This window comes from Myxine glutinosa, chromosome 8, assembly GCF_964187855.1.
Source record: "Myxine glutinosa chromosome 8, kmMyxGlut1.1, whole genome shotgun sequence".
NCBI classification, from domain to species: domain Eukaryota; kingdom Metazoa; phylum Chordata; class Myxini; order Myxiniformes; family Myxinidae; genus Myxine; species Myxine glutinosa.
Genome location: NC_136268.1, coordinates 64502912 through 64522489, shown reverse-complemented (window position 1 = coordinate 64522489; position 19578 = coordinate 64502912). Strand labels below are relative to the sequence as shown.

At 42.5% G+C, this 19578-nt stretch overlaps 1 protein-coding gene across 1 annotated transcript in view; it reads left to right on the top strand.

Moving 5' to 3' along the window:
• Positions 1-17969, top strand: part of ZCCHC17 (zinc finger CCHC-type containing 17) — a 55331-nt gene extending 37362 nt beyond the window's left edge. Inside the window, exons 5-8 of the mRNA XM_068124585.2 lie at positions 7375-7469; positions 9938-10038; positions 14513-14640; positions 17117-17969. Coding sequence (XP_067980686.1) covers positions 7375-7469; positions 9938-10038; positions 14513-14640; positions 17117-17335 — 543 coding nt within the window. The 3' untranslated portion in view covers positions 17336-17969. The remainder of the gene's footprint in view (positions 1-7374; positions 7470-9937; positions 10039-14512; positions 14641-17116) is intronic.
• Positions 17970-19578: the final 1609 nt, after the last annotated feature.

Below are 19578 nucleotides of genomic sequence, written 5' to 3'. Positions count from 1 at the left end.
CACTCTCTTACGATGTCTCTCCGAAAAGACCGACTGGAAAACCCTCCCATCCACTTTCTGAATAATCCTCTCCAAGAAGTTCAGTCACTCAAGCTTTTGGGTCTCACTATCTGCCATGATCTTTCCTGGGAAAACCACATTTCAAATCTGGCCTCCAAAGCCAGTCGCCGACTTGGCATCCTCCGTCGTGCGAAGTCCTTCCTTGGCACACCTGAGCTCCTCACCACATACAAGGCTTTCATCCGCAGCTCAATGGAATACTGCTGTCCCCTCTGGGCTGGTGCTCCTGCCCCACACCTAGCTCGTCTTCACGCTGTTGAAACCAAAGCGTTCAGAATCAGTGGAATCTCCCGTGATGAAGCTACCTCCGAGGGCCTTTCACTTACTCACCGCAGGCAGGTTGGTGGTCTTTCTGTCTTCAACCGACTCCTCTCCGGCCTTGCTCCTCCATCTCTCTCTGGGCTCTGTCCCCCAAATATTCCTAAAGGTCGCACAAGATCTGCCTGCAACCCTCTTATGGTTAAACTGCCAAAATCAAGACTCTCTGCTCACCTTCACTCTTTCGTTCCTCTTTTCTCCCACCTCTGGAACAAACTCCCCCACTCCCTTCAATCCCACTCCTCCCTCCAGGTCTTTAAAACAGCTGTTCACCACCATCTGTTATCTTCTCCATCCAAAACCTTGATCTGTTCTACCCCCGCTAATTTCACCCCAAATCCTCTTTTTGAAATACCAACTTCTTTCCTGGAAGTCCTTGGTGTCCTTGTGTTTATACTTCTCCACCACCCCCCCACCCCCCCACCCCCCCCCCCCACCCCCCTTCCCACGCCGCCTCCCCCCCAAGCCCTCTCCCTCCCACACATTCCCGATGTCCCTCACAAATGTTGTGTTTATGTGCTTCCCCTTCTCTCCGCATCTTGTCTTCCGCTCCCCTTTTTATACACTTTGTTTGTTTGTCTGTTTTGGTTTGTGTGATAAATGGTTAGCTCTTTCACGTGCCTCGATTATGTATACAAAAAAAAACAAAAAAAAAAAACCCATTAGCATGTAAAAATACTAGGTAAATAATAATAGGTAAAAAATACTGTTGGGATTCTGACCAAATTTGTTGCACATATGTAGAACGATGTAAAGATGAACTGATTAGATTATAGTGTCAAGAGGTCAAAGGTCAAAGTCTGTACTAGGTCTATAACTTGAGAGCGGTTGAAGTGATCCAATTCAAACTTAGTACAGGTATGTATAATGATGTAAAGAGTAGGTGATTACATTTTGGGGTCAAAGGTCAAATCTGTAATGGGTCTATAACTTGAGAATGGCTGAAGTGATCCAATTCAAATTTGGTATGGGTATGTATAATGATGTAAAGATTAAACAATTAGAATTTGGGGTCCAAGAGGGTCAAAGGTCAAAGTCTGTAATAGGTCTATAACTTGAGAACAGCTGAAGTGATCTAATTCAAACTTAGTACAAGTATGTATAATATTGTTGCAGATTCGGAGGTCGGCGCTCCCCTTATCAAGGGGGGGTTAATCCCCTTGTCTTTTAAGCTGGCCGTCCCCCAATCCTGGAAGCTATGATGCTCCTTCCGGTCGGAATTAGCGAGGGTGATTGGTCAATGAAGTCCCAAATACCTACTTACTAACCCGACCGTAAAGCAGGGAAATAACTCCTGCTTGAACCACGGATAAGATGGAAATTGCCGAGCGGTTAGCAATCCGCGGCCCGAGCCATTAACAAAGACTAACCCGATCCTGAGCGGTTTCCAAATCGTGCCATAGGTACTCAATTGAAAGAAAAGACGGAGGCGATCGGATTAGGGAAACCAAGAAATAACAAGGTGAATTTATTACAAGCCAAAGGAAGAGGAAACGAAAGGATGTACAAGGAGAAGAAGAAAAAGCAGGACACAGGGCAGGCTTACCTATACAGTCTTAACTTATTACGACCCCAGGACGAACAGACACACTCACACGGGATTGTAGTGGTAGGGGAGGAAGGTCCAGGCAGATGGTCCAGGCGATGGGATCCGGCTCTGGTCCACTCCAGTCCAGGCTCCGGTTCCGCGGGCGAAACCCGGCAGGCAGTTTTGCGTGTATCGTCGGACGTGAGCGGACCTTATGTATCTCGGGGTTACATATATCGGGGGGACTGGGATGCGGCGTACGTAATATGTAGCTCGTGCCAGCTCTCTCTCTCCCGATCAATGGCTCGTATCACAAGCAGTTTGTTCAATCATCGTCTCCGCGCAGTCCTTTGAAACAAGCGTGCCTCCCGATCAATAAATTCATAAAGCGCCTTTCCCAACGAGTCCGTTACAATCGATCGTCCCCTGCGCAGTTCGTAAAAGGCGTCGTGCTTGCGCTTATATAACGCGCTTTAAGATCAATGCCACCACTTTGAAACCACGCCCGCCAGCGAGCTCACCTCAGCCCTGGTTGGTTGGTGAGGGCTCACCGGCTCCGCCCTTGACGGCGGGTTGACAGGGCCACGCCTCGTTCTCGGCGCTCCGCCCCCTTCTTCCTCGAGCTTGACCGCGTGGTTAATGGCGTTTGTTTGAGCAAACTTCAGCTCAACGCAGCGAATGCTGCTGGCAAGCGAAGGCGTGTTATACAATTGGGAGAGAGAGATTGGAAAGGAAGCGAATGGGGCCTATCTTATTTGATTAATGCAACGCAGATTCAACTATTGGGAACACGGCCTTATCTGACACATAATAAGGAAATAACTAAAGTTCCTATGGTGGCCTACGTGTTGCATATGGACTAACTATGGGTGCGACCTTTAACCTTTTAAATGATGGAATATTATTTACAAGTATTTACAAAGTGAGGGGTTCTAAAAACCGCAACAATATTATGAAGATTAAACGATTCGATTTTGGGGTTAAAGGTCAAATCTGTAATAGGTCTATAACTTGAGAATGGCTGAAAGTGATCCAATTCAAACTTGGTCTTTACAATGTGTAATATTGTAAAGATTAAGTGCTTAGATTTTGGGGTCAAAGTTCAAATCTATAATAGGTCTATATCTTGAGAACGGCTGAAGTGATCTAATTCAAACTTAGTACAAGTATGTATAATGTTGTAAAGATTAACTTATTAGATTTTGGGGTCAATGGTCAAGGCAAATTTGTAATAGGTCTATAACTTGAGAATGGCTGAAGTGATCCAATTAAAACTTGGTACAGGTATGTGTAATATTGTAAAGATTAAGTGATTCGATTTTGGGGTCAAAGGTCAAATCTATAATAGATCTATAGCTTGAGAACGGCTGAAGTGATCTAATTCAAACTTAGTACAAGTATGTATAATGATGTAAAGATTAAGTGTTAGATTTTGGGGTCAAAGGTCAAACCTGTAATAGGTCTATAACTTGTGAACAGCTGAAGGGATTTAAAATAAAACTTGGTACAGGTATGTATAATGATGTAAACATGAACTGATTAAATTTTGGGGTAAATAGGTCAATGGTCAGAGGTCATGTCAGGTAAAAATGTGCTAACTTGGGCACAGCTGAACGGGTTTAAATCAAACTTGATACAAGTATTATAATGATGTAATAATGTGGCCGGAGGCATATCAGTCGACGTCGTAACGTCGAAGAGCTAACTTCTAGTTCTAGTTTCAAATAATGCACCATTTCTTCCACAAAATTGTTGAAATAAAAAAAACATTTTGGTATCCTCAAATGTATTTCTTTGGTTTGCAGTGGAACAAAACAAAAAAAGCTGAAAAGATTACTAAATGTTAGCTTATTCCACACAGAAATCCTAAAATGGTCCGGACAATATTATTGGCATATTTTAGAAGTTGTTAGAAATAATTAGTTTTCAAGCAGGTAATTCTCCTTCACTTTGGAATCGAACTCACCTGGGGTGAGTTTCAGGTGCCTGCAATATAAAAATCACTCATTCATCCACGTTGAATGGAGAAAAGTCATTCTTCTGTTTTGTGTCATTGTGTGTACCGCAATGAGCATCAAGAATGAAAGAAAACCAGAAAATTGTCGGAGGACATCAGACCAAAGATTGTAGCCAAGCATGGACAATCTCAAGGCTATAAGTCCATCTCCAGAGACCTTGATGTTCCTGTGTCTTCTGTACGCAATGTTATCAGGAAGTTTAAGGCCCATGGCACTGTAGCCAACCTCCCTGGACGTGTCCGCGAGAGAACTTGATCGAAGATTGCAGCCAAGGATTGTTTGAATGGTGGAGAAAAGCACCTCAATCAACTGCCAAACAGATTCAAGCTGACCTTCAGACACAAGGTACGACAGTTTCAACTCGCAACATCCGTCCCCAACTCAATGAAAGGGGGTTCTTTGGTAGGAGACCCAGGAGGACCCCACTGCTGAGAGAGAGACATAAGAAAGCCTCTGACTAGAGTTTGCCAAAACACACCTGAACAAGCCAAAATCCTTCTGGGAGAATGTCCTGTGGACAGATGAGACCAAATTGGAGCTTTTAGGTAAAGCACATCATCTCTATGTTTACAGAAAACAAAATGAAGCCTTCAAAGAAAAGAACACCTTCCCTACACCTTCAAACTTGGAGGAGGTTCAGTGATGTTTTGGGGTTGCTGTGTTGCCTCTGGCACTGGGTGCCTTGAATGTGTGCATGCCATCATGAAATCAGGAGATTACCAAGGCATTTTGGAGCGCAATGTTCAACCCAGTGTCAGAAAGCTGAGTCTCCGTCGAAGGTCATGGGTCTTGCAGCAGAACAATGACCCCAAACACACTTCAAAAAGCACCCAGGAATGGTTCAAGACAAAACGCTGGACTGTTCTGAAGTGGCCAGCAATGAGTCCAGATCTAAATCCCATTGAACACCTTTTGTGGAAATCTGAAAACAGCAGTTGGGAGAAGGGACTCTTCAAATCTGGGAGAACTGGAGCAGTTTGCAGAAGAAGAGTGGGCCAAACTGCCAGTGGAGAGATGTAGGAAGCTCATTCATGGCTATGGGAAGCGGTTCAATGCAGTTATTTTGTCCAAAGGCCGTGCTACCAAATATCAAGTCATGGTGTCAATAATTATGTGAATGCCATTTCTTTTTATTTTCTGATTTAAAAGGATATATTAAGTTCTGAATCAAAAACAAAGGTTCTGTAATATTAACAGTGAAATAAAGAATTGTGGAGACCAAATACTTTTGTCAATTTCAACTTATTTTTCAAGAAAATTGTGAGTTAGTTATCTGAAAAAAGTGCAAGGGTGCCAATATTTTTGGCCACAACTGTATATATATACACAAAGAATTAAGTTAAGCACCCCCCCCGTTTTTTTTACAACCTCGCACATTACAAGTTTGTTGTCGTCAAAACAGTGTAATATACCCATGATATTGCTATATTTTCTGGAGAAGTGATATTATGGTCACATAAAAACATAACAATCATGCCGTTTTCAATATTTTATTCTGAATAATTTAAGGTGAAATTTTTTGGGAATTTTAGGCATATTTTCACCTCAATTTAAGTATGGAGCTATAGGTCCATCACGGACAGTGTGGATGACGTTTATGTTTTCTAACGTACAGTCATTGTTCTGAGAAGACCTCTAGCGATCTTTGCGTCAATAACGTGTGTAGGACCCACGTGATCGGATCACTGACTCAACCCTACGTCTCATAGACCCTGTAAGCCGTCGTATGCGTTGCTGTGGCAGGTTGAACCCCCTCGAGCACGTTTGGGACATGTTGGGACGACAAATTGCGAAGATGGTCCCTCCAATAGCCAATCTGGATGAATTGGAACGTGCATTACATCGGGAATGGAACAACCTGCCACAGCAACGCATACGACGGCTTACAGGGTCTATGAGACGTAGGGTTGAGTCAGTGATCCGATCACGTGGGTCCTACACACGTTATTGACGCAAAGATCGCTAGAGGTCTTCTCAGAACAATGACTGTACGTTAGAAAACATAAACGTCATCCACACTGTCCGTGATGGACCTATAGCTCCATACTTAAATTGAGGTGAAAATATGCCTAAAATTCCCAAAAAATTTCACCTTAAATTATTCAGAATAAAATATTGAAAACGGCATGATTGTTATGTTTTTATGTGACCATAATATCACTTCTCCAGAAAATATAGCAATATCATGGGTATATTACACTGTTTTGACGACAACAAACTTGTAATGTGCGAGGTTGTAAAAAAACGGGGGGGGTGCTTAACTTAATTCTTTGTGTATATATATATATATATATATATATATATATATATATATATATATATATATGACAAGTATGGCTGTCCGTTCGTCCATTCCCTGCTACGCTGATTGGTGGCTGTGTGAGGCTAGGTGCACTGTGATTGGTTCCTGGCAAGATTATTGTATAAGCTTATTAAAAGCTGATATCGAAATTTTTGTGATCGGAACGTATGGCTTAAATAATTATGTTGAAATCTAGAGTGAAATCGGAAAAAAATTTGGAATTTTTTTTTTTAACCCGATATATAATTAAATAATAAGCTCCACGGGACGTGTGGTAAAACTGCTCTAAACCAGCAAACAGAAGTGTTATATTCACAATCACCATGAGTTCCCTTTAACTTTTCTCATCATATTGAAAAAGACCAACAGCGACTATAAAAAGCATCATCAAATGTCGAAAGGTTGCAGTCCATCGGAGCCACAGGTGTTCTGAAGCGCACAGTTTGTGTAGGCTTCGGGCTTCGAGCCTACCAGTCTATAGGATAATTCCTTTATGGCCCAGTGCAATTGGAATAAATCGAAGCTACATAAACACAATGTATTATATATACACACACACAATAACAACGTTTTGGCTTCATTACGTAACCCATGTTATTTTTTCAAAGCATGGAGCAATCAAGCCAGCGTTCTGTGCCTATGCACCACCTGCCGTAATCCTCATCCTAATGAAGCAACACTTACACAGAAGGAAGGAAGAAAGGAAGGAAGGAAGAAATCCTGCCTAATGTTTTGACCCGTTCATGTTTTGAATCCCATTGAGCCCCGTTCCTGTCTCCCATTCCCTTATTGCAAACAATCCAACAGATGTAATCCATAACTTTGTGTGTATAATATTATTGTCTGGGTTGTGTTGAGTTTTGTGCATCCATCACGATTGTATCGTATAGGCTTATTAAAAGCTGATATATTTGATTATTTGATTTTTATTTTACACCGTATTTTGATTTGGTTTTATTACCGGCCAGGGACACCAGTAGCAATCTTTTTGGATTAGGATTCTACTTTTTAAATTGCCTTTCCTTGTAATCTGTACTAAGCAACGGACTGCTGTGCAATATTGCTTTTTTTTCTCAGATTTTACAATTTCCCCAATAAGATCTTTGTCTCCGTTTTCCAAGACCAATATGCTATGATCTCCTCAACAGAACAAAGATGACAAGGGAGTAAAGATTGCACTGTCCATGAAAACTGTGAATCAAGACAATGGGAAAGATCTGGACCCCAACAATTTGGTCGGAAGGTCAGCAGTTGCATTTGCATTGCACCCCACAGCACGCAAAGGTCATGTAAAAGCAGCATTTGGGTTTTGGGTAAATTGTGGACGATGAACGATTGTCACACAAGATTTTTATTATAAAGTGGTATTTTATACCAATCTTAATAGTTGTATTTGTTTGTTCACCCCTTTGGTGAAGAAGGCAACATTACAAGTGGTGATGGGGTGGGTTGGAATGGGGTTTAAAATTTCAGGTTGTTTCTTAAGAGGCATTAACATCGAAGTTTTGGTGAAGATTTAATTAGCTTGTATTGTTAGCAATATATACAGTGCCTTCAGAAAGTATTCACACCCCATGACTTGTTTCACATTTTGTTGTGTTACAGCCTGAATTTAAAATGTATTCTATTGAGATATTTTTCATGTCAAAGTGGATTTTCTTTGTGAAATATTTTACAAAATAATAAAAAAAGAAAAGCAGAAAAATCTTTTTTTAAATTTATATAAGTACTCAACCCCTGAGTCAATACTTTGTCGAAGCGCATTTGGCAACGATTGCAGCTTCGAGTCTTCTTGAGTATGTCTGTATCAGCTTTGCACATCTGGATTTGACAGAGTTTCTCCCATTCTTCCTTGCAGATTTGCAGACCCAACCACCCCCCATTACTGTCACACACACACACACACACACACACACACACACACACACACACACACTACACACACACATACGACCCGGGCAGTGAATAATATATGCCAACGTTAGGCTTGTCTGGCCAGTAACCACAGCAGAACATGTGGCAAGTGAGAGAAGACTGCCGCACCAGAATGTAGCTTGTGGGAGAGGAAATAGCGGGCGGAAGGGATGGTGGCTGAAGAAGGACACATGGTCGACAGGATTGAAACGCACTGCCAGAGTGAAACACAGACACCTCATTTTACTTTGGCATCTTCCTGCCTTCTCCTTCACAATCATGGAGTGGATACTTTGCCCAATCCATACCATACAGCATCTAAGCAATCTCCACCCGAGGCCTCCATCCAGTCTCTGCCCTAGGCCTTGAACAAATCCCTGCCTCTCACCCTTTGACAGATAGCTCCATAGAGGGTTAAATTATTGCAAAGGCATTATAACACCCTCCCACTGGTTGGGGGAGAAGGGGCATGCCATCACACAGCTGCACTGCCCCAAAACCACCCGAGTTTACAGTGCAGAACATGAGACGAGACACCTTAACCCAGTATATTTTATAGCATGAACTCCCGTCTCCCTTGCAGGCACCATTTAGCATTGACACATGTTATTCAAACACATAATACAGTGTAAGAAGTTCAAAATTTAAATGCCGTTATACAATGTGTCAAAGGCCACAATCTAAGTATTGCCACCTCCACCACAAACGTAACAATACTTTACTATCGAAAAATACACAACCTCCATTTTCATTTGTTGAACCATTGTGGCTGTCCTGTTATGTGGACCTTAAACATCCGACATTGAGCTTTGCTTTTTGTACACCGCTCCTTTCCTATGCCGTCTCCAGGCGCTGCATAACGTCATTGCCGGGCACCGAAGGGGGCTCGGCAATGACGCATTATCTCAGGCACCTTTTGAGTTAGGAAGCTGATATTTGGATATGCCAATGACCAAGTGATTTGGCTGTAAATTGCTATTTTTGATTTATTGATTAATCAATAAATCGATTAATTATTTAATTATTCGATTAATGACAATTTTTTTATTTTTTTTAGTTACAGATTCGGATGAAATGGTGGTGGTTTATGTGTTCTAATAGGCAATTGATTGATTATTTAATTTTTTTACGATTATTATTTATTTATTTTAATTATTAATCATTTATTTATTTTCTTTCTCATCTGGCCAATATCTCAAGCACCTTTTGAGCTAGGAAGCTGATATTTGGATATGACAATGCCCAAGTGATTTGTCTGTAATGGGTATTTCTGATTTATTGATTAATCAATTAATCGATTAATTATTTATTGATTAATAAATTCATTATTTTATTATTTAATTAATGACTTCTTTAATTAAATTTCTAAAAGTTACATCTTCAGATGAAGCACTAGTTGTTTAGTTATGCTATTAGCCAATTAATTAAGAAAATATTTTATGACAATCTTTTATTGATTTTAATTATACAATTAATCAATCAAATATTGTGCACCTCTCCCTCCAAATACAGTCTCTATGAGCTGCACGGGCGGTATTGCCGGGGCCACCGGCAATGCCACGCTGGAGGTATTCAATTATTTGGCATGGGGCGGTGTACTTTGAATGTATCTGGACTTGTTCTTTTTTTTTTTCACTCCCTCATCTGTATCCATATAAGCTTCAAACAAAATTTTTTGCCTTTTATTTAATTCTCGATTTCATCATCCTCACTCCTCATGTGTTGTTCGGAATATAAATGTCCTCACGTCTCCTTCTGCTGGCAAGCTCACCTCCAACCTCGTGTGTGTACTTGAAGCCAGGATGAGCGAAGGCGGAGGCAGTTCAGAGACCACAAGCCAGAATTGATCACGCTGGGGGCGGTGCTGAATACGGTGTGCACAAAATGTGGTTGTAAAGGTATGCATGATATCCTTGTGTCTGCTTATCATTGGGACCCATCCTCGCGATTCAATGTCATCTGTAAACCATTAACACAAATTTATATGAAACGTCTGTATTTGTATTTCGTTTATTTGTATTTGTATTTGTATTTCGAAAACTGTATTTCGTTTCTTTCTGGTACTCTGCCCGAAGGCAGGTTCATTGTTTCCAAAGCTCTCGTGGTGCAGGATTACAATGGGTGGTTTGCCTTTTGCCTTCTTATGCCTTCTGAGATATTCAGGGCTGGAATTTGTCAATTTGTTCCGGGTGCCGCCAATAACTCACCTACTCTTCATGAAAGACGCCGTTGATTCTTTGACGTACACCAACTAATGCTAACAGATGTTCCTCACCGTAATGTCCATCCAAGGAACGGCAAACTTTGTAACGCAACGCTCTGCATGTGTAGCACCAATCTGACAGTTCATTATTATAGTCAGGCCATCAGTCAGGAGGAGTTCCGCTTCCGCTCCCTCGAGCGACGGGGCTTGCTTTGATCTCTCCACGGCATCAAAGTTTGAGTGTTTTCCCGTTCGTTTCTTTGTCAAATTTCCGCTGCGTATTTTGTTGTGTATGTGTTATTGTGTGTTTCTATTTGGTTTTGGTTTTGTAGTTGTTGCAAATTTGTGTGTAATTAGTCGTTTCTTTGTCCGCGCCTCGTGCGGCCTGGTGTCTCGTGCGGCCTCCTCGTCTCGACTTGTGCCCCGCCCCCTATATTCTCGTTTGTTCTTTCACCTCTGCTCCTGCTTTCTCAAATCCATGTTCTCACTTAGAGACTTTTCCCAGATTGTTTTCATGGTTTTGTTTAAATATTTATTTAAATATGTTTAAACCGCAGCGGTGATCCCCCCCCCCCCCCCCCCCCCCAGGATTTCCATGTTTTAAACGTTTCCCAGTGTGTACCCTGGATAAGAATAGGTACGCCGTATCCCTGCGTGTCGTAGGAGGCGACTAAGAGGGTTGGCGTCAGGAAGGGCATCCGGCCATAAAAAAAACATTGCCTCAAAAAGAGAACCATGACAATTACAACTACATGTGGGCAGGGTACAGCCCGAAGTGGAGATCGGTTTCTGAGGTTTGGGACATGGAATGTAGGGACAATGACAGGGAGATCAGGAGAAGTGGTGGAAGTATTGGTCAGAAGAAGAGTGGACATATGTTGTGTGCAAGAGACGAGATGGAAGGGAAGTGGTGTGAGAATGGTGAAGGGTAGGCAGGGACAGAAATACAAGTTTGTGTGGCAAGGGTGCCTGGAGGGCGTGAATGGTGTTGGTGTCCTGTTTTCTGAGGAGTTTGTAGACAGTGTGGTGAGTGTGACAAGAGTGAGTGATAGGTTGATGATGGTGAAAATGATGATTGGAAAGCTCTTGGTGAACGTCATCTCGAGATATGCTCCGCAGGTTGGTCGGAGCGATGAAGAGAAGGACAAGTTCTGGTGTGCGATAGAGAAGCTGATGGAAAACGTGAAAGATGAGGAAGTTGTTGTGGTAGGAGGAGACCTAAATGGACATGTGGGAAGGAGTATGGATGGTTTTGACGGAGTTCATGGGGGTTACGGATATGGTGTGAGAAATGGAGAAGGTGAAAGGATTTTGGAGTTTGCTGATGGAGCTGATTTGTTGATTTGTAATACTCAGTTCCAGAAAGAGGATAATAAGCTTGTTACATACACGTCAGGTGGGTCGACGACAACCGTTGACTACCTGATGGTGCGTAGGCGAGATAGGGGGCACCTCCGAGACACAAAGGTGATCCCGGGGGAGGAGGCTGTTTCACAGCACCACTTGGTTGTCTGCGACGTAAGGGTGAAAGGTGCGAGGAGAGCTCGGCGGGTGAAGTACCAACCGAGAATGAAGGTGTGGAGGTTGAAAGAGGTGACAGTAAGGGAGGCATTAAAAGAGAGGCTGAGTAGGGTCGAGGATGATGTGGTTGAGCTTGAAAGTGGTTGGATGTCAATGAAAGCTAATCTGTTGGGAGCCGTTGGTGAGGTATGTGGATGGACAAAAGGACCACCGAGGCACTCGGAAACATGGTGGTGGGATGATGAAGTTGGAAAGAGGATTGACGAGAAGAGGAAGAAGTTCAAGGAGTGGCAGAAGGCGAAGGGTACGGGAGCAGAAACAGCAGAGCATGAAAGTTATAAGGCAGCCAGGAAGGCTGCAAAGAAAGAGGTAGCAAAGGCGCAGGAGGCATGTAGGAAAATGTTCGGAGAATGCTTGGATTCAGAAGAGGGTCAGAGAGCGGTATTCAGGATTGCAAAGCAGATAGCGAAAGAGAGGTGTGATGTGATGGGGGTGAGCTGCTTGAAGGATGAAGTGGGACAAATCGTTGTCGACCCAGATGGAATTAAAGGAAGATGGAAAAGATATATGGAAATGCTGTTGAATACAGAGAATGAATGGGATGGCAACATAGAGAGTCACCCAGTTTTAGGACCGGCAGAGAAGATAACTGAGAAGGAAGTTGAGGAAGCGATAAAAGCAATGAAGGGTAGAAAAGCGGGAGGGCCGACGGGAGTTGTGGGAGATATGTTGAAGGCAGCAGGAAGTTGGGGTGTGAAGAGAATGACAGAGATCTGTAATCTGGTGGTGAAAGAAGGCCGCATTCCAGTGGATTGGAAACTGAGTACCCTCGTCCCTCTATACAAGGGGAAAGGTGACCCTCTGGAGTGTGGCTCGTACCGAGCGATAAAGTTATTGGAGCATGGAATGAAGGTATTGGAAAGGGTGTTGGAGAGGAGGATAAGGAAGAAAGTGAAGATCGACGAAATGCAGTTTGGATTTATGCCAGGAAGAGGAACGACAGACGTGCTTTTCATTGTGAGGCAGTTGCAGGAGAAGTACATGGAGAAGAGGAAGAAGTTGTTTCTTGGGTTTGTTGATCTGGAGAAAGCATTCGATCGGGTTCCACGCAAAGTATTGACATGGGCATTGAGGAAGTTAGGAGTGGAGGAATGGTTGATCAGAGTAGTGATGGCAATGTACAAAAGAGCGCGCACAGCTGTAAGGACGAAGGACGGGAACAGTGGTGAGTTTGAGGTGAAGGTGGGAGTGCATCAGGGGTCGGTACTAAGTCCACTACTATTTGTAGCTGTGATGGAGGTGCTGGCTCAGAACGTAAAGGAGGGTTTACCGTGGGAGTTGTTGTATGCAGATGATCTGGTGTTGATTGCGGAAAGTATGGATGGACTGAAGGAAAAGATGAACACGTGGAAGGAATGTATGGAGACAAAAGGTCTGAAGGTGAATATCGGAAAGACGAAGGTGATGGCAAGTGGTAAAGCATGTGGTGAGGTGGAAAGAACTGGGAAGTGGCCCTGTGCTGTGTGTAGGAAGGGTGTCGGAGTGAACTCCATTCAGTGTACAATGTGCGCTGAGTGGGTTCATCAAGGATGTAGTGGTCTGAGAGGGTCATTGACCAGTGTGGCAGCTACATTCAAATGTAAGGTGTGCACAGAGGGAGCTGCAGATGGAGGAGATGTTGAGTTGGATCTTGGAGACGGTGTGAAGCTGGAAGGTGTGAAAACATTTTGCTACCTCGGAGACATGCTGAATGGAGAAGGTGGATCAGACTCGGCAACGGTTGCTCGAGTGAGATGTGCATGGAAGAAGTTTCGGGAATTGAGTGGCGTGCTGATGATGAGGGGAGTGTCGTTGAAGCTGAAGGGAAAGGTGTATGCTGCATGTGTGAGAAGTGTTATGATTTATGGGAGCGAGACATGGGTAATGAACGTAGAGCAGCAACGAAGGTTGGAAAGGGTGGAAATGCGAATGGTTCGACGGATGTGCGGAGTATCGTTGAGAGAGAGGAAGACAAATGATGAATTGCGAAAGATGATGGGAATAGAGCCTGTGATTGATGCTGTGAAGAGGAACAGGTTGAGATGGTTTGGTCATGTGTTGAGGAAGGATGAAAGTGACTGGTTGAGAAGAGTGATGGAAATGAATGTAGAAGGAAGTAGAAGACGGGGAAGACCGAGAAAGACTTGGCTAAAGATGGTGGAAGAAGAAATGCGGGCAAGGGGGTTAACAAGGAGAGATGCAGAAAATAGGGCAAAATGGAGAAGATTGTCATGGGGACCGCAAGGCTAACCCCCGCTCTAGCAGGGAAAATGGCCTTTTAAAATGCATGTTGTTGTTGTATTATTATAGTCAGGCCAAAATCGAACCCACTCTATAAGGCTCAAAAGTAAATCTGCTACCTCTGCACCATCCTGTTGGGCGCGTATTTCATATTTTCTGCTTTAATACAAGGCTTTCCATTTTCAACTTTGGAATGCAGGGATGTAACATAATGTGTTACTCAGGAATGCATGTGATGTTGTAAGTGGACAACCTGAAGCAGGTGATGAAGCCTTCAAAATGGTGAACCTGGAAATGTACCCATTTATTTATTTTTCTTGTTACATCTGCATATAGAAAAGTCTCTCTCCCAACACATCTGCCCGTAGGGCACTTTGCAAAGGACTGCTACGTCGTCCCTGGTGGCACAAAGTATGAGCTCATACCTGATGATGAATCACCTGACACTTTGCCACACATCCCAGAGCCTTTACCTGACAAAGGAAAGGCAAACAAGGTACATGCACGCATGTACTGTACTTGTTTTTGCAAAGCATCATCGATCCAAAACAGTTTGCTCATGCTATGTATAGTAACATGGTACTCACTAGAGGGCAGCACTTCAGTGAGATGTTCTGGCCTTGCAATGCCCATCGTGCATCACAGGATGTTGTCTCACATATTTTTGACACATTGCTTTTGCTCTAACTTAGAGTATTTGTTTTGTAAAAGAGACTCCACTTTTAGGTTTAATACCTTGCGGTATTTTGGTAAGAGGTAAGCGTTACAATGAAATCCAGCGACAAAATCCTGCAAGCAGATGGTAAGAGGTCTGTGAAGATACTGGCATGGAAATGGCTCTTTGGTATGAAATAAATCTTTGAAAGTAACTCTTCACAGATTTAATGTAACGGAGCCAAACGGGTTCTTGAAGACTAGAACTTGTGAGTCGTTCTCTTCCTCTTACTGGACTTTGGAATGATTTCCTTTGTTGCACCATAAGAACTCAGATTGCAGTAAAACGAATGAACATCGCTCATTCCAATGGCCATGAGCAAGTTTATGTATGAGGGCATGTTGAAAGGTAATGCCTCCTATTAGTTTTCTCCAAAATAAGTAGAAGAGATATTTGAATGAAGCAAAGACAGATACGAACATCAGTCTCTATTCTACCTCGGTGCATATTTATTTCTCAACATCATCACCACTGAGATCCATATATTTCTCTCAACGTTTAAGTAGTTTTGTGATGCCATCACAATGGAATGTTGTGGGATCATGTTACTATCCATAGCAGACATCCTGCTTACTTAACCAGCGCTTCACAGTAGTTTTGACAGCTTCGGAAAATGAAAAATGTTCTTCACAAATGTCTTCCTTAAGTTTGGGGAAAGATGGAAATCTAACGGAGCCAAATCGGGGCTGGTGATCCTTCATGGCGGTCTCCGTTGACCTCACACTCAGGATCTTCATGGTGCATCAAACTGTCATCTCCAGTCAGTCATCCCAACTGTCATTTCCAGAGCTACACACTTCACACCAATAACGTCGTGCTGCCCCCTGCCATCTTTACTAACGTAATACTGTCACATCTCGTGTCGGAATCACGAAACTTCACACCCAGTGGTGGGATGAACTAATGTGTGGATTGTGTTTCGATTCATTCAAATATCTTAACCTGTTTAATAGAAAAAGAAATAGGAGACATTACTTTTCAACACGCCCTGAGATTTGTAATTTTACAGAAAACGGTGAGAAAGGATTTGTAATTAGTCTGTCCAAGTAGTAGGAGGATGTTTATTTTTTCATACAGACACCAAAATATAAAGATAAATCTAACAGTGTATTTACTAAATCCATGCTCAGCGTATTTACAGAAATAGGAGTTTCATATCTAGTCTTGAGGGTCACAGTTCACATTCCAGTCATACAACGATGCGACTCAAATTGAAAATCTTTCCCACAACCTCCCCTCAAACTCATTCCCCCAATATTCACTTGTACATAGGGCTTGGCCGAAGTCGACATTGTCTGAAACTTAAAGGATTGTTTTGATCATTCAAAGTTTCAATGTTGAACAACTTATTTTGCCGTAAAGATAATTTGATTGGAAAAGGTCATGTGGCCACCCGTGTGTCTGGTGTACCCTCAACCAGCGTATTTGTGCACTTTAAACAATAATGGGAAAAAGACCATCTAAGGATGAGGCAAACATGTGGATGATTTTAATTTTGGGGTTTAAATCACTCCAATTTTAGCACACCTGGAACGAAGTTCAGGGGAGCTTATGCAATGGCGCGTCGTCCATTAGTCCATCCTTCCGTCGGTCCGTAAACACTTAAAACTTCTTCTCCGAAACCGCTGATGGGATTGCGACAAAATTTGGCACAAATTATATTTGTTGTGTTGTGACTAAAGTTTGTTCATGGCATTTTTTAAAATCGGGGTCTAAGGGGGTTTACCGGGGGTCAAAGTGGATCCAGGTTTGACCCCTCAAAATAGATATTTGCTTTCTTCTCAGAAACTACACACTCAATTTCGATGAAACTTCACCACAACCTTCATCACCCGTGATATACCAACGTTTGTTCACGGCATTAAAAAAAATCTGCCCATTTGGGGATCTACTGGGGGGGTTGCCCCCCAAAATAGGTATTTGCTTTCTTCTCAGAAACTACACATGCAATTCTGATTAAACTTGACCACAACCTTAATCATCTGTGTTGTACCAAAGTTTGTTCCTGGCATTGGAAAAATTGGGATCTGAGGAGGTACACGGGGTGGCGGATGGAGGGGTTGCCCCCTAAAATAATAGGTGTTTTTTGTTTGTTTGTTTAAAATCTTATGAATATGTTAGTATGATTCTACATGCTGCCCTGTCTTCTAGCAAGCATTGAAATTGGTTTAAAATACCTTTAGTCACTGCAGTATACTGTTTATTCTACCAGGTGAGCGCCAGGGGTATTACCCCTATGTTTCTCTTTTCCTTCCAGGGAAAGGAAAAGAGACAGAAAAAAAGAAAAAAGAGGACTGCAACGGATGATTCATCTTTGGACGAAGATGAGGACAGTGGCGGAAATGGGCACAAACATAAGCGAAAGAAATGCAAAATGGAGAAGAAGAAGAAAAATAATAAGAGGGGAAATGATAAGAAGAAGAAAAGTGAGAAAAAGTCACACAAGAGAAAGCACAGAAGCAGCAGCAGCGATTGAAAGGTCTTTCCTGATGTTTATCAAGAGCCGTTGAAGGCCTTGTGAGATGAGCTCGTGGTTTTATGATGAAGAGATGCTTTTGTGCCATCTCCATAGCTTTAAAGTGCTGAGGAAAAGGAAAAGTCAAAGGGAGGGAGGAACTTCGGAGCGTGATGGATATTTTGCCGTGAAAATCGTGAACAACCTAATTTTTTCAACAGGAATTTGTGGAATTGCGGCTTTTCTTAGCCAACAATAATAGGAAAGTGCATCAGCTCCCAAGGCGGAAGAATCGTCACCATGTTTTTCCTTGGGGGGTCTGGGGGGGGGGGGGGGGCATTTAAATATTTTAATTTCTTCTTTTTTGGCAGGAATGCATGCCTTAAGGCCCATCCATGTTATTCAAACCACTTGCCTTGCCATAACTTGCCTGCAATAACTCAAATTAACTTCAACACAATTTCCTTGTATATATTTGTTTTTCTAGCTCACCTGTGATACCTGGAGATTATACGTTTTTACATTAGAGGCAAACACGTTGTGCAACGAGCATAAAACCCAATGCATTTGAATATCACCTGTTATGTCGTATCCCTTCCAGATGTTCGTGCTGTTTGGTTTTTAAAACGCAAATTAAAAACCTGCTTGCAATTCCCATCTGAGCACTTGCCTTGTGATGCTGGGATCTCAAGTTGAAATCCATAATGTCTTTGTTATTATTATACAATAATTTGAGGTGTGTGTCTGTATATGGATGTGTCTGTCTGTCTTCTATGCACTGCTGAACTGCTGGACCAAAGGAGGTGATGAATGCTGGTTGTACTCAGGGTGTGCATGGGAAGGTTTTAGGTGGTAAAATAATTAATCGTCCTGGGGGTTCAGGGTGGGTGGAGGGATTTTCCTCTATATGCATATGTATTGTATAGGTGGGAGGGGATATCACAATCTCAATAATATACACCAATTCTGGGGGAATTAACCCATGTGTATGGATGGGTTCGTTGCTGGTTGCAATTTATAGGCTCGGAAGTTCCTCTCTGTGAGCCTAGGGCACCATTTTAAAGGAGTGAGATGTCATTATACACATTTGGTATATTTACTCTCACTATCCTCCATTGTTGAATTGTCCTCCATGAGCTGAGACATCTGTATATTTAAAACAAGACCGAAAGTCTAACAGCGACATAGCCGGGCTTGTTTGATACTTTAGTTGAAGAGGATAGTATGTCCTGGGTGGAGGTTCCCCTGTTAGTAAATACCCAGTTAGTAAATAATGTAAGAATTAAATTATTTTGAAGTACTCCAAGTCTCTAAGCTGTCTGTCACCGTGGAAGTGAAGAGATTGCAGTTAGACACTGATTTATTCTATATGCTGGTCAGTCAACACTATCAAAGTGACCTCAGCACCATCCCGACACACACCACTGTGTGTGATGGAATGAGGTGTTTTACGGCAACCAAAGTGCAAATCCTTCCACCAACCTCCTTGAGAGAGGACCCAGTGAATTGGTACTCATTTTTGCGACCTGAGAAGGATGACAGGCTGAGTCTACCCCACCTGGTGTGAATTTAACAGCTGAACAGGATTCAAACTCAGGACCCTCAGATCCCAAGCCCTCCACCCTAACCGTTAAGCCAACACCAGGCTTCGGGTGGTTGGAGGCAGTCATAAGAATAGCTTCACTATTTTAAGAGCCCTTAATCAAAGTTTTAATTATATATGATCTGAGGGTCTTCCCCCCCTCCTGCCCCCCCCCCTACCCCATCATATATCATCACCCTGTTGTCATAATTTCAGTGTCCCCCAATCATCAAGTGTAATAATTTGCCCCAACCAGGTATATGACTTAATATATGAACGCTCCCGAAAGGGTGTCGAAATAAACAACTGGCAAAGCCAAATGGCATTACATTCTACCTTTCAGAAGCGCAATTGTCAGATATAAAACTCACCCAATATGTAGGATAAATATGTGAGGGACATACATACATACATACGGAGAGACAAACGCTATAAACACAGGAACCAAACATCTACGCCGTAAAACAAAATCGTTTGTTTAATCACGAATTTGACAGATCCAAAAGCTCTTTGCGAATTTGAAGAAGAGGAAGAATCGCTGATGTATGGTTTATTCACACAGCAATTTGAACGGAAACATTTATTATTTTACGACGGTAGAAATCGACTTTTCTCCATATATACAGTAGTGATATTTTGCGAAGAAATAGAAAAATATATAAACCTACACAGAAGGGGCCCA